This window comes from Myotis myotis, unplaced genomic scaffold, assembly GCF_014108235.1.
Source record: "Myotis myotis isolate mMyoMyo1 unplaced genomic scaffold, mMyoMyo1.p scaffold_m19_p_17, whole genome shotgun sequence".
In the NCBI taxonomy this organism is placed as follows: Eukaryota; Metazoa; Chordata; class Mammalia; order Chiroptera; family Vespertilionidae; genus Myotis; species Myotis myotis.
Window position 1 is genome coordinate 22,020,350 of NW_023416321.1, and position 23,168 is coordinate 22,043,517.

At 37.9% G+C, this 23,168-nt stretch overlaps 1 protein-coding gene and 1 pseudogene across 16 annotated transcripts in view; one reads left to right on the forward strand and one right to left on the reverse strand.

Moving 5' to 3' along the window:
• Nucleotides 1-23,168, reverse strand: part of BCAS3 (BCAS3 microtubule associated cell migration factor) — a 473,254-nt gene that overhangs the window by 446,967 nt on the left and 3,119 nt on the right. For 13 of the 16 annotated variants that reach the window (XM_036340232.1, XM_036340231.1, XM_036340238.1 and 10 more), the window contains exons 3-5: nucleotides 19,290-19,344; nucleotides 15,795-15,870; nucleotides 7,118-7,224 (exon numbers count right to left, since the gene is read on the reverse strand). In XM_036340232.1, the coding sequence (XP_036196125.1) occupies nucleotides 7,118-7,224; nucleotides 15,795-15,870; nucleotides 19,290-19,344 (238 nt within the window). Of the gene's footprint in view, nucleotides 1-7,117; nucleotides 7,225-15,794; nucleotides 15,871-17,571; nucleotides 17,666-18,032; nucleotides 18,164-19,289; nucleotides 19,345-23,168 lie in introns of those variants that run through there. The other 3 variants (XM_036340243.1, XM_036340239.1, XM_036340244.1) reach the window with 3 other exon arrangements.
• LOC118671655 lies at nucleotides 2,384-2,883 on the forward strand (annotated as a pseudogene).

Consider the following 23,168-nt stretch of genomic DNA (forward strand, 5'->3'; position numbering starts at 1 on the left):
TTGCCACTGCAAAATCAATCTTTATTAAATATGGATTTGGGAATGTATCTCTGTTACTCAAAGATTTTTAATGAGTTCATACTGGCTGAAAGATTAACATCCAACCCCTCAACCTGCACTTCAAATTTCCTCCTTGAAATTTTTACATCTCACTCCAAGTCCATGAAGAGAGGACAACCACTAAAATGTATGCTGATGATCACAGAGACGTTCTTTGTATTAAATAACACATGACTGCACAATGTCTAAAACATACTCGTTGTCATAAACAACTCCTCCTACAACTGGATCCCCTGTTGATAGTGCTTGTCAAACCATGTTATAAAGGCTCAATTATTTTTATTTATTTCCACTCTGACACAAACAGATACTTCTGTAAACTACAAACACATGTTTGGATGCTGTGCAACTGGCAAATCACTATAGGTTTCTAAAAGCGTATGCTCATATTCTTACTTACCTTGTTGCATACACTAACAGACATTGCACTAACCAATTTAAAGCTAAATTCATTATCTTCCCACCCAAAGATATACTCCTTATCATATCTTTCCTATTTTTCACAAGAGTCATCACTGTCTCTCCCTGTTCAAAGTCTTCCAAGTGGTTTCTACAATTCAATCTTTTAATGATCAAAAAAAATTGTACAAAAGATTCCTAAAAGATATTCAAATGGCCAACAAATACCTGAAAAAGTGCTCAACCTCATTAGTCATCAGAGAAATACTAACTAAAACTACAAGGTATCACCCATCAGAATAGCTAAAATTCAACAGATGAGCAACTGACTTTGGAAAGATATTGAGCAATTCACACATTGTTGGGGGAAATGTAAAATGCTACAAATGCTTTGGGAAAAGGTTTGGAAGTTTGTTACAAAATTAACCACACTGCTACCCTATGAAGTAGCAGTTCCACCTGTAGGTCCTTATCTAAAAGAAATGAACACCCATGTTTTACAAAAAGACTTGAAGAAAAATCTTCACAGCAGCTTTGTTCATAATAGGCAAAAGCTATCAAAAGGCCAACTACCCTTCATTAAGAGATGAGGTAAACTATGGTATATGGATATCTTGGACTAAAACAGCAACCAAAGGAAACAAGCAATATGCATGCATGTCACAAACACTTTGCTGAGAGAAAGAAACCTTACACAAGAGTACATACTGTATATTAACAGGAAGTTCTAAACCAGGAGAATCTAACGTATACTAGGAAATACTTAGAAGAGTGATTGCTTCTGGATGGGGTGGAAGAAAACTAATTGAGAATAGGCATGAGGGAAATTTCTCGCGTAGTAATCATGTTCTGTATCTTGAAGAGATTGGGGTTATTTAGGTGTATGCTCTTGTCAATATTTACACACTGAGATTTGAATATCTGTGTATAAATTTTATCTAACAAAAACTAAGCAAATATTGAACTCCAGTTAATAATATACACACAAAAGTACTTAAGGGGAAGTATGCTGATGTTTGGAATTTACTCTGAAATGTGTCAAATAAAATGGATGGATAAACAGAAAATTTACAAAATCACTGCCAGATTTTAAGATTACTTAAAATACAGCAGAGTAAAATTTTAATGGTACAATCTTAGTAGAGGGTATACATGCTTTCACTACAAAACGGTTTCAACTGTGGAGTATATTGAAAATTTTTAAAGTCCTTACAATGGTTGACAGAGCTCTATCTAGCCCACTACCATCTCTCAGACATCATCTCCTAGCATTCATAACCTTGCCCACCCAGCTATAGATAAATTGCCTCTTTGCTATTCTGGAATATAGAAAACACAATCCAAAAAAGAAAAAGTAAACTTTGAAAAAAGAGAAAAAACATAATACTACCACAGAGTACTGGCTTTGAATGTTCCTCTCTCAGATACCCCATAGGATGACTCTTTCACACTTCTGAGCAAGGGATCCCTGAGAGAGGTTTTCCCAGACCACCCTGAATAATATGGCACCATCAACCACCCACCATAACACTCACCACCATCTAGCATGGTACATGCTTGTTTATCATCTAGACTGCTCTCTGACCCACCTACCTAGAATGGCAAGTCCATCAAAAGAATGATTTTGTATACTCAGTTTTCCCAGCACCTTGATCAGGCTCTGACATGTAGAAGGCAATAAATCTTTGCTACATGAATGAATCAATAAATGAACAAAGTGAGTATGAATGGCATGGCTTTACGAGAATGCAATTTAACAATTCTATGAAGAACATTAGTATTTCTACATTTATTGATCTCTCCAACTTACATGATAATAAAGATATTTATATCAATATTCTTTAAGAAGAAAACAACTAGATCTTCCAGGTAGGCCCTGCGCATGGCTCCTGGCAACCGTAGTTCCACCGACTAATTCACCAAAATGACTAACACAAAGGGAAAGGGGAGAGGCACCTGCTATACATTCTCTAGGCCTTTTAGAAAACATGGAGTTGTTCCTTTGGCCACATACTTGCGAATCTACAAGAAAGGTGATATTGTGGACAGCAAGGGAATGGGCACTGTTCAAAAAGGAATGCCCACAACTGTTACCATGGCAAAACTGGAAGAGTCTACAATGTCACCCAGCATGCAGTGGGCATTGTTGTGAACAAGCTAGTTAGGGCAAGATTCTTGCCAAGAGAATTAAATGTGCGTATTGAGCATATTAAGCTCTCTAAGAGCAGAGATAGCTTCCTGAAACATGTGAAGGAAAATTATCAGAAAAAGAAGGAAGCCAAAGAAAAAGGTACCTGGGATCAACTGAAGCATCAGCCTGCTCCACCCAGAGAAGCATGCTTTGTGAGAACCAATGGAAAGGAGCCTGAGCTGCTGGAACCCATTCCCTATGAATTCATGGCATGATAAGTGGGAAAAAATAAAAAAGACTTTGCTGATGATGATGAAGAAGGAGGAGGAGGAGGAGGAGGAGGAGGAGGAGGAGGAGACGACAACTACTAAAAATCTAAATCAGCGTCCAACTACAGAGAAAAGGACACTTCACCTCAGAGCCTCTGACTTTACAATTTGCTGTTCCCTCCTACCCTGGCTAAATCTTAACTTTTGTACTGCTTAGTTATTATAATATTTTATTATTTCTTCACATTACAATTTAAGTTATATATATTTTTATTTAAATCCTTCTTTCATACTAGCTGTATGTAAAGACTGTGTCTATTTTGCTCAAAATACATTTTATCCCAGACCTGTGTTGAATAAATGAACACCAATTAAGTCCTCATAGTTCATAGCACCAAGTCAATCTATGTGTAAAACTAGGAAGAAAAAAATAAAAAATATAAGTATGTTACTTTCAAATATCTGAAATACATACTAAGATAACAACAATAATAGAAATGAAGATGATAAGAAAGGAAGAATACAGAAATGCTGTTCTTTTCATATGAATCCCATAAAAGTATTTGGTTTTTAGTCCAGGTACATGTATAACTTTATTTTTTTTAATTAAAGATTTTAAAAAGAGTCTCTACTACATTACCAAAAGAAGCAATTACATTGTTAGACATAGATGCGAATAGGGACTGTTTATCCAAGAACATCAGCATAAGAAATAATCATTTCTTATATTACATCAGATATGTTGAAAGTAGGGGCCTGACAGCTTGGGAAAGCTAAGAGAACTGGTGGTTTCCTGCAGCCATCTCATCTACAAAGTGTGGGATTGGGAAACAGAAAAATTACTTCTGCATAGTTCTGCTTCTGAGCTAACTCTACTATATTCCTGAACATCATCTAAGCTTCGCTCATATTTGCGCACTTCTTATATAGACAATCTTAAAAAATGTTTAACCACCCGGGCCAGTATGGCTCAGTGGTTGAGCGCCAACCTCTGAACCAGAAGGTCGAGGTTTGATTCCCAGTCAGGGTACATGCCCTGATTGTGGACTTGATTCCCACTGTGGGGCAAGCAGGAGGCGCCCAATCAATGACTCCCTCTCTTCATTGATGTTTCTCTCTCTCCCTCTCCCTTCATCTCTAAAATCAATTTTTAAAAAATATTTAACCAAGATATGTTTATTTTCTTAATCTAAGACTCACGGGTGGAACAGTTATATAAAATCTACAAAAGAGAGAACCGTGCACAAAACTGAGGCAAAACTGTGCTTAGTTTGGACCAGGATTGACGTTCTGCTTACCTATACTTACTCAAAAGCTGGAGCAATCACCCTACCTGATATCAAATATACTACAAGGCTATAGTCATCAAAAAGAATGGTACTGGCATGAAAACAGATATATAGATCAATAATACAGGGGGCTGGATGAAAAAGGTGAAGGGATTAAAGAAAGAAAAAAAAAACCTTCTTAGACACAGACAACAGTATGGTGATTACCAGAGGGAAAAAAGGGTGGGGGACGTAGAAGAGGGTAAAGGGGGGATAAATGGTGATGGAGGACTTGACTGGGGCTGCTAAACATACAATACAATATACAGATGATAGATTATAGAATTGTACACCTGAAACCTATATAATTTTATTAACCAATGTCACCCCAATAAATTCAATAAAAATTTTAAAAAGGCAAATACGATTTATGGTCTGCAAAGATCCCTAAGAGCCAGGATTATTTCTAGCTTGACCAACATTAGCTCCCCACTGTCTAGCATATGGGAATACTTAAATAATTACTGAATAACTGACTAGTGATAAACAAGTTTCAGAAGGGTTTAGTTAGAGTAATGCATAACAGTCACAGTAGTCTATAAAAGATAAATATTTGAAGCTATATCATAACCTTTTACAACGAAAACTAAAACTGCCAAACTGTGCATGGTATACCTTCTGCATCACATGTTGGAAGTAATGAAGTATAGCTCTTAGACCATGGGCTCTGAATTTGAAGTCAGACAGAATTGAGTTTGAATTCCAACTCTGCCTCTTACAAGTTATGTGACCTTGCCACCTGTAAAACAGGGTAACTTCTACCTCACAGGGTACAGTATATGAGATAGTGTATATATAAAGCTCTTTGAACACAGTAAGAGCTCAATCAATGCATCAGAAGGAGCTTATTACCCGGACTGCTTCCTAATTTTTGAAACAGTTCTCACAGGGCTATACTACTGCAATAGTAAACAACTAGTCAAAAAAAAAACAAAAACAAAAAAACTAGTCAATAAAAATTTGAAACTGGACATAAAAACTACTTTAAAGAAGTAATTTAAATTACTCAGAAGACCTTAAGTTATTCAGAACTAAACACGAGTTACTTTTGTGAGTATTAAAAGTGATACCTCTAATTACAACCAAAACAAGTTGGTAGCCTGAGAACCACCAAAGGAATGTGCTCAATCCAGTCAGCACTCCTAACCACATGAGGTTCAACCCTCTTGTTAAAACTTGAGCTTCCTCTTTGCCTTTAAGTCTGTCAACAAACTGTGTAATAGATGAAAAGGTAGTCTCTATTAATAAGAGTTGCATTTACAAAACCCTTTCCTCTGATCACGACATAGAAACAGTTCCCTGGGTAAAAAGAAAAAACCTATAAAAACCAATGCCAGATTTTAAGGCCTTTGTCCATGCCTTTGGCATGGTACTTAAATTACAGACCATGTTACAGGACCTTGAAAAATGTCAGCTACACATCCTAAAAGGCTAAAGAAAGAGGACACTAAGTCCATGCCATACCAACAGGAATCTTCTACCTCTGCAAAATCAAGCCAATCTTCAAAAACAAGAAATACAAAACCCCAAGTCCTAAATACCTAACAATATGATACATAATTATATGATCAGATGGAATACCAAAGTTCATCATAAGTGATCTATCGAAGAACAAATACATTTTACTTAAAATGTTAAAAAAATAATGAAGTCCAATATGCTGGTTACTTCATTCTTACACTACTGACACCAAAATCCTGCACTCAAGAATATCCTGATTCCTATTAAATTTGCATGTTTATTTATAAATATTTTAAGTAGTAACCATATTACCCAAAAGAACAACAACCAAAAAAGGCAGGGGAATTCTAGCTGAGACACACACACACACACACAAGGGGCTTCTAATGAGTTTGGTGAATATATTTATTAAAGGTACAAATTAAAATTCTATTGGCCCCAAGCCTCCAACTGCAAAAGAACCACACAATAGAAGTCCCCTGTCTGCCCCCATCTACTGAGGAGATGCGGTATTTAGGTCATGCCATAAACCAGAATGTAAATAGTATAAGCTGCAGTATGCAATCCCGACTACACTTCACTGAGCTGTGATCCTACCAAGCCTTTTCCTCTTTTAGGACATTTTATTTTGGGTCATTCCAAAGTGGAATATGTAGGGTTTAAAAGGCAAACTGGGACCTGTTAGGCAATTTAAACATTTATCAAAATCGGAACTTACTCTACGCAGATACACACATATAAAGTTAGTTTTGTTCAAGGTCATGTATTACATTATTGTTTCTAATTTTAAAAAGGGACATTTATGTTTTTCAGTAATAGGGAACAAGTTACGTAAATTAAGGAAACCCAGGTAGCTTATATGCAGCTATAAAACTCAACGAAGCATCTCTCAGAACACTGACTTGATGAGGAAAAAAAACCTCAAGGTACAAACTAATATGCTCCTATCTGTTAGGAAAGAGCAGAGTGGGAAAAATATATTTATATATTTTTTGCATAAAATATAGCTATAAGGATACATAAGAAACTAGAAAATCTGGCTGCCTCAAGGTAGGGGAAATGGGAACTAAGAGTGGGAGTGGGGATGAAGTGAATGTTTAAACTAATTCTAAAACACTGATTTTTCTTAAGTGATTGCTAATTTTTAAAACAAGTCCTTTGTAAATCTGTTTAATCATTTATAAAATGGGAGGAAAAAATAATACCTACTTAGTAGAGTTACCATGACAAAATTGAGATCTTGCATATAAAGTGATTCCCACAATTCCTAGTCCACTTTTCAAAATCATTTACAGCATCTCTGGCCCTTATTCCTTGTACTTTGCATGGTGTTGCACACCTAACTGTATCTTAAGCAACTACTATGAAACAAATGAATGAGACCTTTCTGAAAGTATCACCAGATTTCCCATCAGATAGCATTCTGCAAAAGTATTGTATTTTAGGAAGTCAACCATCTTCATACTTACAGGGATGCTCCAGACCTGTATTCCATCACTGTAGCCAATCATAATCAGCAAAGGCGGCTCATTCCCAGTGCTGTGTATTTCATGAAATTCCAGATTTCTTGATGTATCTACATTAGAATTAAATAACAGGAATTAAAAAGACACAATGTCAGTTAAGATAGCAACATATTTCTTTAATTCCATTAGTACTACAATTGTCTCACAATAAAAAATAAGTGCAGAAGTATTTGGAAGACCTCATTAAAGGAAGTGAACATCCCAGCCAGTGCAGCTCAGCAGTTGAGCAATGACCCAAGAACCAACAGGTTGCCGGTTCGATTACCAGTCAAAACACATGGCAGGGTTGTGGGCTATTCAGTTCACTGACACCCCTGCCTCCTCCCTTTAGACTCACCTTAGATACTCCTCCCATCTTAGTTTTTTATCAACCATCTCAGTAATTTCTGTCAATAATCTACATTCTCTTATCCTTGTTTGTGGGATCTTTGCATAGCATCCAAATAGCAAAGCCCTATTCCTAGATGAACCCAACTACCCACTATCCTAGTATGTTCTTTGGCAGCCATATACTGACATAGAAACATCATTGTGAGAAAAAATTGGTACACTATAAATTAAATTACCTCCACAAGCTTCAACTGGATGCTCAAAACTGCACAACAAATTTATTGTTTCTAGAACTTAATTTATAATTTCTTCAATGACTTTCTTAAACTTTGTCCCAGTCCTGACTCTGCCCACTCTCTCCTCACTCCAATAATCTGTCTCATACTGCACAGGGGAACTACAAACTTTCTGTTGCCAAAGACCGATTTGCATCTGTGGCAGCCTCTTCACCTTCCATTCTATTACAAATAGTTTGCTTTCCTGCTGTCGAAAGCAAACCCTCCATCTGTGCTTTGGGTCCCATCCTCCACCCCTTCTCAGGGGCCCTTTTTCCAATCATTCCTTTTCTGTTTCTTCGATTCCTTCCATGCTATTGGACAGTTTCAAGGAGCATTTACACATGGGGAAGTGTTCCCTATTTTTTCAAATAAACCAGTAGCAGGGGATTTTAGATATAAATAATGTAGATAAAATTAAACTCTGAAATATAATTCAGAAAAGTATTTTCTTTTTTTTCTTTTTTTCTTTTTAAAATATATTTTATTGATTTTTTACAGAGAGGAACGGAGAGGGAGAGAAATACAGAGTTAGAAACATCGATGAGAGACATCGATTCAGCTGCCTCTTGCACGCCCCCTACTGGGGATGTGCCACAACCCAGGTACATGCCCTTGTCCGGAATCGAACCTGGGACCCTTCAGTCTGCAGGCCGACGCTCTATCCGCTGAGCCAAACCAGTTAGGGCAAGAAAAGTATTTTCATGATCACAGTATAAGGAAAGATTTCTACATACACACACACACACACACACACACACAACTCAGTGAGACAGGCCAGTAAGCCGAGGCAGAATAGGGAAACTAGTTAAATAGCATTTTGTAACCATCTAGTAAATCCTATCTTCCCTAAATCAGGGACACTTAAGAGTATATGATTTGCACTTGTTCTCCCCAACCAGAGGGTAAATAGCTTAAATCATCCTGCTCAGGGAGACAGATAGCAGAAATCCAATTAGTGCCATTTGCTAACCACACCCAAGGACAGATGAAGTTAAGAGAATAAATCTCATTTTGGTACATCAGCATAAAGCTGATGAATATTCTATCGACATCCTCCCTAAGACTTCCCCTAAACATGCAGCCTTTCAAACCCCTCAAAAGGATGGTCAGAAGATCCAGTGCATGCTCTCCCTCTCATCAGCACACCTGTGCCTGTGCCTCCCCCACCTCCACCCCTGAACCTTCCCCCCTCTTCTTTCCCCACAGGCAGGCATCTCCTAAATTCTAAGGGACTCCATGAGGATTGCAGCCAGGGCATCAATGGGTAGCAGCCACTAATCCCAGACAACCCCCCTGACCCTGTCCCCAAGGGACCTCTTTTCTCTGGCTTCTTAGTGGGCCAAAGAAGATTCGCCTAAGCTGATTTCCCCAGTTCGTTCTTATTTCCCTGTCTGCAGCTTTAATAAAAGTCCTCTAAAACTCACCTGGACTTGTGTTGTGAAATTTTTCCTGCACAAAATCAAGAACCCACACACTACCAGCTGTCCCTAGGCCCTAGACCAGTTCAGGGCCTGGTCCCCTTTCCAGTAACATTAGCACAAAAGATTGGCAAATTCTACTGCATTATTTTTTACATTAAAATGAAGAACTTCTGTTAATCAGGAGCCACAGGATGGGAGAAGAGTCTTGCAACAAGCATAACCCCACAAGGACTCATCCAGTACATGTAACAATTAAAAATCTATATGAAAGATAAGTCACTAGAAAAATAGGCAAGAGACATGAAACAGCACTTCAAAAAGAGGATATTCAAAAGATCAATAAAACATGAAAAGTGGCTGGACCTCATTTGCTGTAATCAATGAAATGCTAATTAAAACCACAATGACAAAACCAAGTGTTGAGAGGATGTGGAGCAAATGGATTGCTTATTCAATGCTGGTGAATTTAATTAGTACAACCACTTTGGAAAACAGTTTGACAACTTATTCAAGCTGAGGATACCACGCCCTTTGACAGCAGTTCCACTCTAGGTATACATGCTCATTAGAAGCATTAGCACACACACATACACTAAGAGACATGCACAAGAATATCCATAGCAAGACTATTTGAAAAGAGCCAAAAGCTGCAATGAATGCAAAGGTCCATCAACAGAATCAACAAGCACAGTGTTATATTGATACAACTGAATACTTTTGAGCACAGAAAAAAGAATGAACTACCTTACTACCATACACCATAACATGAATGAACCTCACAGACATAATGAGCAAAATAAACCAGACACGAAAGACCTTATATTGAATAATTCTATCTATATGAAATTCAAAATAACCAGGAAATTCGTAATATTCTTTTTCTTACCCTATATGATGGTTACAGAGGTGTTGGGTTTGTAAAAATTTCACTGACCTATACTTTAATTTTGTGTTCTTTACCATGATGTTTGCACAATATAAAGGTTTGTAAAAATCATAAATTAAAGTAACAATATCCTTCTCCCGGTATTTGATTTCATCACTCTCCTCTCCTAGAAGCTGAATTCCTCGATTGAGTTGTTTATAACCGTCATCTATTTTTGATTTTTCATTCACCCAAAAATACATTCCAAGATGGTTTCTGCCCCTAACACTCCTCCAAAGTGTGACTTTTGCTTTAGTCGCCAATCATCTCCAAGTTGTTGTTAAAGAGAAAACCATAGGCCCAAAATGGCATCCCTCATGCTGAAAGTCCCTGATACCAAACCTAAATTTAATACCTGACCTAACTGCAATTTCAACCTCTCCCAGAAACTTATCAGTCTGGAATTTTATGGTCAAGCACCAGTAAGGTTATCTGTTAAAAGAGGACCCTCTCCGTCCTCAATCGGTATAACAAAAACCATTCAGGCCCTGGCCAGTGTGGCTCATTTGGTTGATCATCAGCCCATATACCAAAAAGAGTCCCTGGTTCAATTCCAGGTCAGGGCTTGTGCCGTTTCAGGCTCAATACTCAGTGTGGAGCATGCAGGAGGCAGCGATCTCTCTCTGTCTCTCTCTTCCTCTCCCTTCTTCTCTCTCTAGCACAATAAAAATCTTTTTTTAAAAAAACAACCGCCTGTATCTCTTTCCCCCAATGATGTTCAGCCCAAAAACAATCCTTTCTTTTTTTTCTCCCTTGCTCCCTTTTTCCTAAAAAAAAAAAACCTTCCATTTTGTACAAGCCCTTGGAACACCCTCCTGGTTGCCAGAAGGGGTGCTGCCCAATTCATGAATCACTTGTAACCCCCCCTAATGAATTTTAATGAATTTCTTGTAACCCCATACAGCTTCCCCTTTGATTCTGATGTGTAAAACTGCTTCCCGGCATTCATCAGTTTGACTCAAATAAACTCATAAAAATTCTCTACAGGTTTGAATGTTTCCCTTTTCTTCTCACAGTGTACCCTCCCCTACGTGATCCCATTGCTTCAGTTAGTGTCTCTTCAGCATGAGTTGTTGGATATCTCAATAGTAGAGCAAATTCCACTCAAAGATCATTATTTTTCTCCCCAAATCTGATCTTCCAAGGTTCCCACTTTCGGTGAAAAAGCAACATCAGGAACCACCTTCTTCCTTCCTTCTAGCAATAAACCTCCCCCTAACCCTGTCTTCCTAAACGGCTCTCTTCTTACACCACCACCCTGTCCCAGCTCCATCTATTCCAAAAGCATAACTAACTTCCCATATCCACCGCTGCCCAACAGTCACAGTGCTCTCTCTCTAAATCACAAATAATGACATACCTCCTCACCTCCATTCTCTACATTAGGGGCTTCCTGCTGCCCCAATATAAAGATCAAAACATAGCTTATGGTCAATAATGTTTTAATGCTGTTTTTTTTGTTTTGTTTTCTTAAAAAAAAGGGGGGGTAGAGGGAGAGTTAGAAACATCAATGATGAGAGAGAATCACTGATTGGCTGCCTCCTGCACTCCCCACACTGGGGATCGAGCATATGCCCTGACCCGGATTCAAACTGTGACCTCCTGGTTCAACCGCTGAGCAACACCAGCCAGGCTTAATGCTGATTTTATAATAGAAACTCATTGACATAAAGTTAATAGCACATGATTCTATTTCCAGCAAAATTCAGAATTATAAGCTTATTTTCATAGGGCATAATTAATTCTCTGTATATCTAACACTTAATGGTCATTTCTAATTTTCAGTGTGCTTTGGTATAGATACATCATCTAATCTGGCACACATATACAATCCTGTTTTATATGCAGAACCAGAGCCAATTTCATTTTATCATTGACAAGTTAGGAAAATCTCAGGACTTTTTTTTTAATAACGCTTTTTATTTTATTTTTTTGTTAATCCTCACCCGAGGACATTTTTCCATTGATATTTAAAGAGTAGAAGGGAGGAGGAGAGACATAGAGAGAAACATCAATGTGAGAGAGACACACAGATGGGTTGCCTGCCCTATGTACCCCAACCAGGGATGGGGACTGAGCCTGTAACCGAGGTACACGCCCTTTAATGGAATCGAACCCAGGACCCTTCAGTCTGAAGGCCGATGCTCTATCCACTGAACCAACCCAGCTAGGGCTCAGGACTCTTGATACACAACCTAGTCATCTTTCTACTATAGCTACCTCCTTGATCACAGGTTGTTAGGTTTAGAAGGGCTCCAAGGCCACATATAAAAACCCTGAGGTCATTATAAGAGCAAAATCTCCTTTCTCTTAATTTAGATTATGGTTAGTCACTTGTGCTATTTTTCTTTCTCTGGGTGAAGATAAGCACATATCCCCTCCTTCTAAAGGGTGACCACCCTCAAGATAACACATAATCTTATTAACTGTCCTATGATCCACTCCTTGCTTTGTCTGTTCCCACCTTCAAGTAATCTTTCTTAATTTCAAATGCATTAAAGAAGCTGCAGAACTCTCTGGAGCATTTGAGATCTTGCTCCCCAGCTTATGTTGTCAGTTTGGCTCAAGTAAACTATTCTACAAATTCTCTACAGGTTTGGATCTTTCTTACATTGACACAAGCTATATGAGTAGGTTTCAACAAAAATCTCCTATGAAAACAGTATGGTGGTTCCTCAAAATATTAAAAACAGAATTACCATATAAGCAAATAATCCCACTTATGAGTATATACTCAAAAAGAATTGAAGGCAGGCATTCAAAGAAATATCTGTACACCCATGTTCATAGCAGCATTATTCACAAAGCCTAAAGGTGTACATAACCCAAATGGAACATCAAAGGACAAATAGAGAACAAAATGTGGTACACACATACAAAGGAATATTACACAGCCCTAAAAAGAAAAGAAAAACCTACAGATGCTACAACATTAATGAATCTGAGGACATTATACTACATGAAATGAGCCAGTCACAAAAACACAAATACTATATAACACCACTTATGAGGAACTTAAGTAGTCAAATTCAGAGTCATAAATAGAACTGTGGTTGCCAGAGGCTAGTGGGAAGGAGAGAATGTGAAATTGTTGTTTAATGGGTATAAAATTTCAGTTTTACAAGATTAAGAGTTCTAGATATCAGCTGCATAATAAAGTGAATGTGCAGTAAGTCCTCCAACAAATTTCATTCAATATCATTTCATTATAATATTGATGAGATACTGTAGGAAATTAACTCTTGTTTATATCAATTAGCCTATGTTAAAACTGGTTTCCTTACACTTTGTTTCACCATAGTTCTGAGAACTTATCCACAATGTTAACTGAGGACATACTGTACTTAAAGACTATTAAACCATACACTTAAAAATGGTTGAAATAATACACTTCTATGTGCATTTTACCACAATTAATTTTTTTATTCCCTTAAATCAATCACGTGCAACTGAAGAAGGGGCTATTAAATATAAAAACTGGTACCTAAGTATAGTACTAGACTTCATATTAGAATTGGCCAAGTCAAGAAAGGCAATGGGGTGCAAAGAGTTTCCCCCTCACAGATTAGAGACTTGACAGTTCTGGTTATACTGTAGCGAACCAGCTGGATAACCTAGTGTGCTCTGGGTCTCAAACCATATGCACACCTTTAGGGAATTTGATAGAAAAATATCAGGCCCTAGCTGCTTTGGCTCAGTGGATAGAGCAGGGGTCCTCAAACTTTTTAAACAGGGGGCCAGTTCACTGTCCCTCAGACCGTTGGAGGGCCGGACTATAGTTTAAAAAAAACGATGAACAAACTCTTATGCACACTGCACATATCTTATTTTGAAGTAAAAAAACAAAACAGGAACAAATACAATATTTGTATTTGCATGTGGCAAACAGGCCGTAGTTTGAGGACCCCTGGGATAGAGCATCGGCCTGTGGACTGAAGGGTCCCAGGTTCGAGTCCAGTCAAGGGCACATGCCTGGGTTGCAGGCTTGATCCCCAGTATGGGGTATGCTGGAGGCAGCCGATCAATGATTCTCTCTCAATGATGTTTCTATCTCTCCCTCTCTCTTCCTCTCTGAAATCAATAAACCATATTTAAAAAATATATATATCAGGATATGAAACTGCTTTGGCTACTTCTTTTTCAGTATGGTACCTTAAGGAAAACAAGCTTAGGCATGAATCAGACTGTCTGGATGAGAAACAGAACAGTGATCATGATACAAAAGGCCCTTGTCCTACTCTCTAATGACCTCCAAAAGTAGTCATCTCTACCTAACGACAGCCAAAATTAAAGCATTGATTAGGAATAGAGATACCTAGGATGATGCAGGACTGGCTCCCCAACCCCCAACCATGATAAACCGTATCAACTGGGATGCAGCCTGGAGGGAAGGGGCTACCTGGCAGCACTTTATAATTTTAAGCAAAAGAGCAGAGCTCCCAGGACTATTGGAAGAAACAGAAAGCAATCACCAAAGCAGAGTTCAATTCAAACACTGCATTATAGTTAGAAATGAAGAAGGAACAGGAAGGACTTATGCTAATAAACAAAGAAATCTGAGCCATTAAAAGAAAATGTAAAATATAGTAAGCTTTCAAAAAGAGATACAGTAGGAAAAGTTTATAAGTCATAAATAATCACCCCTACAAATGAATGTTTTGTTCCCCATAAAGAGGGCCCAAGAGGTTGTCATTATTTGAACGAACCAGCTGATAGAGAATCCAAAATTCAGAAGAAACCAATAGCAGAGGCAGTACTTAGCCTCTCTCAACCTGGACAGTAGCTTTTTTATTTTTTATTTCATGTTCTTTATTGATTTCAGAGAGAAACGGAAAGGGAGAGATAGAAACATCAATGATGAGAGAGAACCATTGATCGAGTCCACAACTCGGGCATATGCCCCTGACCAGAATTGAACCCAGGACCCTTCAGTCCACAGTTCAACATTATCCACTGAGCCAAACCGACCAGGGCCTGGACAGTAGCTTTTAAAGGAAAATAAGGCACTACATTCTAAAAGTCTAGAGGAGACAAAGATTCAAGAGTATGGTATCAATCAAGGTCCAACTAGGAAATTAAAACAAGTCAGTGTATTTGTAACTGGGAATTTAACTGGTAGCTGAGAAGGAACGGTGAGGCAGCCTACAAGATTAGCAATAGCAGGAAGTCATTGCTACCCATAGCCTAGGAAGACACAGAGGAGTGCAGGGTGCGGAGGTCACCTGGTAAAAACTGGACTGCCAGCACAACTGCCCAAGGGAACCTAAACCACAGAGAAAATGCAGCCACTGACAGGGAGAAGGAGAAAGAATAATACTCTTCCCTCTCTCCCATCCTCCCGTTCAGTTTCTCACCAGTGCCTCCACAATTCAGCCAGATAACAGACATGGTAGCCTGGGAAACAGACAGGGGGCAGCCGCCTCTCTCTTGGACTTAAAGTTTCAGGCTAAGCGCTAGGCCCTATGTTACAATTGCTTTCAGACTTGTACAATACCATATTAGTTCTAATAAAGTTTCTGTAAAAATGTGGTTATGCTATTTTAAATTAAACACAAATTTATTTTGAAAACTAAAAAGTTACTAAAAGAGAAAGTAATCTGACTCAAGAATCAGGTCACCCTGAAGCAAACATTGAATGCATAAGCCCCAAAAAGTTAAAACCATACCATTTAAATCTGCATTTTCAAATCTGACCCAGACTATTTTCTCCTTTTCTTCTGTTAGAGGTGTCCCACTGTAAGCCTGCACAGTAAACAGAAATGTTTGAATAAAAATATTTTACAGCTCTAATATTACTGATGTTCAAAACAAAGAGTAACTTAAAACCAACACTATCCCTCTACAATTTCACCAATCCTACCTTCATCTTGGAAACAGCACATTTTGTAATATTTGTACTCCCAAAGAAAGTTATCCAGGAGTCTGAAAACCTTGTTCAAAAGAGAGTTTTTAAGCTACTAAAATACTGCAGAAGCCCTAGCTCAGTTGGTTGAAGCATTGTTCCATTACACCAAATGGTTGTGGGTTCATTCCCGCCAGGACATGTATGGGAGGCAACCAATCAATGTTTCTCTCTCACATTGTTGTTTCTCTCTCCTTCTCCCTCCCTTTCTCTCTAAAAAATCTATGAAAACATGTCCCTAAGTGAGGATTTTAAAAAAATTTTTTGAAAAGAATTGCAGAAACTTAGAATATAATAATCATAGTATATTAGGAAATAGCACTATAATTTAAAGGCGCTCAAAAAACTAAATCATTTCCTATATTGGCCAACAAATAAGAAGTCTTCAAAAAATAAAACTATTTAGTTTCCATGTATTTATGATCAGGCTATTTACACTCTACCCAAAATTTTCAAGAGTATTGCTTTTTTACAGCATAGGAAATATAGTCAATAATTACTGTAATAACTATGTATGTACTAGAATTATTGGGGACATCACTTCTTACATTATAAATTGTCTAACTACTAGTCTATACACCTGGAACTAATATAAAATAACACTGAATATCATCTGTAATTGAAAAATAAAATGTTTTTTAATGCCTGGGTTGCGGGCTCGATCCTGAATGGGGGGCATGCAGGAGGCAGCTGATCAATGATTCTCATCATTGATGTTTCTATCTCTTTCTCCCTCTCCCTTTCTCTCTGAAATCAGTAAAAATATACATATTTTTTAAAATGTACTCCTTGATATTATAAATAGAATGATAGGATAGTATATCCATATGACCTTATTCCCTAAATCATAAAACAATTAAAAGCTTTATTTGCTTTTCTTTTGTAGGCTTAAAAATACAACACAAAAACACAAAAATAAATTCACTTGTTTGTAGTCACACACACAAAAAGGAATATTACTTTCTTCATGCATCCAGTTGGAGGGCAGTTTTGGGGGTGGAAAAAAAGTATTACTTTTTCAGTCTCTGATCTGGCCTCTACACCTAACCTATTAGCTAGTTTCTACAAGCCTGCAAGGGCCACAAAGATAAACATAAACTGCCCTGAAGTCATGGGAAAAGTGTCAAGGGTTCTCAACAGTAGTCAAAGGAAGTCATCTCTCCATAAAGCAAGTGTTTTTATTGTATGAATATACAAATATTTAGAATGTCAACAAAAGAGCTGCAACATTTTCAATTATAAAGTGGTTCCCAGTTCAGAGAATTATTATTTAATATGGTATATCAAAAGCATACAAAAACTACCATCCCATAATTTGTGTTATACATGACCTGCTTTAAATTTCCATACCATTTAAATGTCCCTGTACTTACCATACAAAGGTAAAGGACACTGAAAATACTATTAAAAGACAGTTACTTTAATTGTACTATACACAAAAAAATTCTTGATTTCAATTGTCTTTAAAAAAAAAAAAGTGAGATGTGAATAGGGCAGTTAATTTCTTCGAAGAGAAAAACCCACACTATAACCAACTTTACCTTCAACCATCTCACCCTTATCACCAGTTATCTTCTCATCCTTATCTTCTTCCTCTTCCTCCTTGGTCTCTTACCCTTATCATCCTTGAAAACTCTTTTTTAAAAATAATTTTTTATTTTGGAATAATTTTAGATTACTAAACAGTACAGAAAGTTCTCAAATACACCTTACCCAGGTTCCTCTAATGTGAACTACCTAGTATAACTAAATCTTACCTTACCATGGTACATTCGTCAAAACTCTGAAGCTAACTGATGCATTACTACTAATTAAGGCCCAGATCTCATGGGATTTCGCCAGTTTTTCCACTAATGTCTTTCTCTGCTCCAAGATCCAATCTAAGACATATTACATTTAGGAGTTCTTTTTTCCTATCTCAGGCTCTTCTTAAATCTTGTAAAGCAGTAACATTTTATCAACATTTCCTTCAGTTTAGCAAAATTATCAAGTTGCTTATCACCTGTAGCATTATTCAATATTCTCCCTATTCCTTTGCAACATCAGAAGATGCTGTCCTTTGACTTCTGGGTGATATGCAGAACAAAACAAGGCTGAAAGAAGCCTTTCAGTATATGGGGATTCCAGAACTTCTTTGTTTTCCTCCTCAGGGAGAAATAAGATTTTCATAGAAAGGCTTGAATACTTTTGTTACGTCTTCAGGTTTTCCTCTATCCTTCCCAGACATGGTGTTCTCTATTAAGCATTCCTGAGAAAATTCTGTGAAGCTAACGGAAGCATCTGAGTATTGTTTCTTGTGTGCCTTCCAGCAGGTTTGCATGAAGAAGGTAGATGACATCATGTCATTTTGCCTCTCAACTTAAGATAATCTTTGCCCATGTTTAGTTATTTCATTCTCAGTGATGCAGACTCACCCAGTGCCCATACAGCTTTCACTGGCCGTTTTAATAGTGGTTAGCAGACTACCAAACTGATGCTTTTTTAGTCAGGGAATACTGGCATCACCACAAGAAAGCAGAAACCTTCCCCTTCAGTAATTCCACTAAACATTGCTTCCCAAAGCTAATGTTTCACATGAATCACCTGAGATTCTTACTACAGACACGAATTACTAGATGCCACCTCAATTCCACTGAGTCAAACTCTCTGGGAGAGGGGCCTGGAAATTACTATTTTCAATAAGCGTGTCAAGTGATACTTATGTTAAGTCTGGGCATCAGTGCCCTAGAGGTGATTCCAGGAGGGCAGCTCTCATTCTTCATCGCACCTGGACATAGAGGAGCTTACTTTCTCACAGGCTAAAGTAACAGGGCATACTCTGTGTAGCATAGAAATACTGCTCAATATGAAAGAGACGTAGATTTGTGCTCAGTATTTAGTTAACATAATACCTAGTTAATGAAATGTAAAGCATGTGTTGCTTGTCTCACTTCAGTCATGCATCATTTAACCAGGACAAGGGAAAGACTGTGGAAACAGAACCCAACTAGAGAGTCCCAAGTCCCATCCCTCAACTAGCATCTCACCTTGGTTCCTCTTAGGAGAGCAAATGCTGAGGAATAATAATGGTGCCACAGTCAGCACAAAACTCAGGTACATCTAGTAACACGTATAGTTTCTCACTACCAATATTCAGGATACTAAAACATCAAGTCTTTTTGAAGTTGATAATACTAGTATCAAGTTTAGGAAACAGTCCATTTCAGAGGCTCCCTGGACAAAGGTAAAACCTACTGTCCCGGAAACCACAAACACTTACCTGTGGCACAACATCCTGTAGAAAAGTCACAACACTTTCCATGTAGGACTGCTCCCTGCAAAGGGGAGAATTGGATAAAATTTATCATGACAGCTTAAGACAAACATGGGAAAATTCTTTCTAAGCCCTTAGAAGGTCACTCATATTTTTTTAAAAGCCTAATTCACATTACCTGATAATTCTGCTAACATTTCTCCTTTCATTGAATGTTATTAAATACAAATGAGATCTTAACCAATTCTAAACATGATCTCTTCTGAAAAATCATGCTATCTTAACACACTGTGTGAGGGAAACGTATTTATACGTTTTACGTTGACTGGTAGTAGAGCGCGGGACACGTATTAATACGTTTTTTATAGACTAGCGGTAGAATGCGGGTAACGTATAATACATTTATGTTTATACTTTTTTATTTTTTTTTAATATATTTTATTGATTTTTTACAGAGAGGAAGGGAGAGAGAAAGAGAGCTAGAAACATTGATGAGAGAGAAACATCGATCAGCTGCCTCCTGCACATCCCCCACTGGGGATGTGCCCGAAACCCAGGCACATGCCCTCGACCGGAATCGAACCTGGGACCCCTCAGTCCGAAGGCCGACGCTCTATCCACTGAGCCAAACCGGTTTTGGCAATTTTTATACTTTTTTATTGCTCTAAAGGGATGCTAACATGCAGATATACGAATTCCAAAGGACAAAATTTGGGTCTCTAACACATACAATGGTGAATTATGTATGTACTTCCAGGTATAACGGTAATCAATCTATTCAACTGCAAAAATGGCCCGCGCCACCTGTTAGTGCACGATAAAAACTACCCGCAAACAATGTGTTAACTTGAGATAGAGAACTTCTAACTCATACTTGAAGGAGTGATGACAGAAGACTTGGCTGAAGCAGAACCTCCCCCTTGAGTCTGAGCAGATTGCCCTAATTCAGGGGTCCTCAAACTTTAAACAGGGGGCCAGTTCACTGTCCCTCAGACCATTGGAGGGCCGGACTATAGTTTAAAAAAAAACTATGAACAAATTCCTATGCACACTGCACATATCTTATTTTGAAGTAAAAAAACAAAACGGGAACAAATACAATATTTGTATTTGCATGTGGCCCGCGGGCCGTAGTTTGAGGACCCCTGCCCTAATTAGACCAAGAAAACCTGTTGCAGATGACTCCGTATATAGTGACCTTCACTTTAAATTGGTTATGAACCTAGTCCCTTACATGCATAGAGAAAAATGAATCCATATTTTTCTACAGCTAACTTTTGCCATATACAAGACATGGGAAAGTATTAAAACACTCAAGGACACTAAAGTATTTTAAATGGGAAGTCAGCAAGTAGAGAAAAATAATTTCTTCAAAATACCAAATCAAATTCATTCCAGAGAGATGTGAAAAATTACATTTAGGGATATAATGAGATCCTAAATCCTATGTAAAAATATACCTTAGCCGAAACCGGTTTGGCTCAGTGGATAGAGCGTCGGCCTGTGGACTGAAGGGTCCCAGGTTCGATTCCGGTCAAGGGCATGTACCTGGGTTGAGGGCACATCCCCAGTGGGGGATGTGCAGGAGGCATCTGATCGATGTTTCTCTCTCATCGATGTTTCTAACTCTCTATCTCTCTCCCTTCCTCTCTGTAAAAAAAAAATCAATAAAATATATTTAAAATATATATATATATATATATATATATATATATATATATATATACCTTACATACCTACAGAGCTAATTAAGCCCAAAAACCCCAAAACATTTTGATTAGGCCTATCTCTCCAAACTCATTTTTCTGCCACTCCCTTAATTTGCTTTACTTCAGTCATATGCAACTTCAATTCCTAGATTATACCAAGCTCTTTCAATCAAGACCTTTACACTAGCTTTCTACCTAAAGTCCTTCCCATACTCTCAGCCTTCCCTTTCATATCTCCACCTAAACTGTTATTTCCTCAGAGAAGCCTTCCCTGATAGCCTTAAGTCATATTCCCCATTGTCATTCTCATCATAGCACACTGCACTGATCCAAGCCTGTAATGACTTTACCTTTACTTATTCACTGTTTCCCCCACTAGAATGTAAACTCTATTACAGAGAGGAATCCATCTTTCATATTTACCTATACCTTCAGAATCTATAAGCCAGTACTTAGGCATGGAGTTGATGCTCAAGCATTATTAAAAGAATACTGAATGAAGATATTTATATATATATATATATATATATATATATATATATATTTATATATATATTTATATATATATATATATTATTGATTTTTTACAGAGAGAAAGGGAGAGAGATAGAGAGTTAGAAACATCGATGAGAGAGAAACATCGATCAGCTGCCTTTTGCACATCTCCCACTGGGGATATGCCCGCAACCCAGGTACGTGCCCTTGACCGGAATCGAACCTGGGACCCTTCAGTCCGCAGGCCGACGCTCTATCCACTGAGCCAAACCGGTTTCGGCGAAGATATTTTTTAAACCACAAAAATTATGTATTGCATTATAAAAAGCAATAAATGTTGAATATAAAAGACAAACTGCCTGGATTTGATCCAGGTTCCCCTTCTTGGCTGTTACCAAAGAACAATTTACTTAATTTCTCTCTGCTGTGGCCTCTCCACCTGTAAAATGAAGAGTGAAATAGTACCTAACTCATAGCTAATAACATGCTTATTGCCACTGTCCATAGTTAACAAAGACATATAGCCTTGGGAGATGCAGGAGGAAAAAAAAGGAAGTTTTGTGGTAAAATATCTTATTACCCAAAGACTTTTGTTATTCTGAAAAAGGCACTTTTTATGTAACATGCTAAACTTCCCAAGGGAAATAATCCAAAATGTTACAATTCCCTTATGAACATTTTAAAAAACAGAACTAGGAGGTCACGACAGTTCAATTCCCGGTCAGGGCATATGCACCGGTGGTGGGCTTGATCTCCAGTGGGGGGGCAAGCAGAAGGCAGCCAACTGATGATTCTCTCTCATCATTGATGTTTCTATCTCTCTCTCCCTCTCCCTTCCTGAAATCAAAAATATTTTTTTAAAAAGCAGAAAAGGAGTTTCAACCCCTTAGCCAGGCATTGAAAGGTCTTAATTGTCCACCTCACCCTATTTCATATAGTAAGTCAACTTTCCTGTTTCATTCATGAAAATAGCTTGCCTTACCCACATCTTCTCACTCAATTCCCTTTGCCTAAAATGTACCCTTGATTCTAACTGCCCAAACACTATTCAGCCTTTGAAGTACACTATAAATGTTAGCTTCCTAACAAAACTTTTGAAATCTAAAATACTAAAATATTCACACAAAAATACTCTACATTCTCATGCTATTTTGCTAGCATCTTTTTTATTGATTATAGTGATCGCAAACATACATATCTTTTCCTTTTTTAAGTATGTTTTTACTGATTTCAGAGAGAGGAAAGGAGAAGGAGAGAGAGAGAACCATCAATGATGAGAGAGAATCATGGATCAGCTGCCTCCTGTATGCCCACTACTGGGGACTGAGCCCACAACCCCATCATGCCCCCTATTGGGAAATCCAACCATGATCACCAGCCGGTTCTAACATACATTTCTTAAAACCACATTAGATTATATGCTCCTAGAAAGTATACATAATAGCCCTGGCTGGGTGGCTCTGTTGGCTGGAGCATCATACTGTACACCAAAAAGGTTTGGGGTTCAATTCCCAGCCAGGGCACATACATAGGTTGAGGGCACCAATCCCGGCTGGGGCGAATATGGGAGGCAACTGATCAATGGTTCTCTCTCTATCTGTATCTCTCTTCCTCTCTCTCTCTTCCTCTCTTTCCCTTCCTCTTTCTTAAAAATCAATAAACATAAGGATTTTTTTAAGTA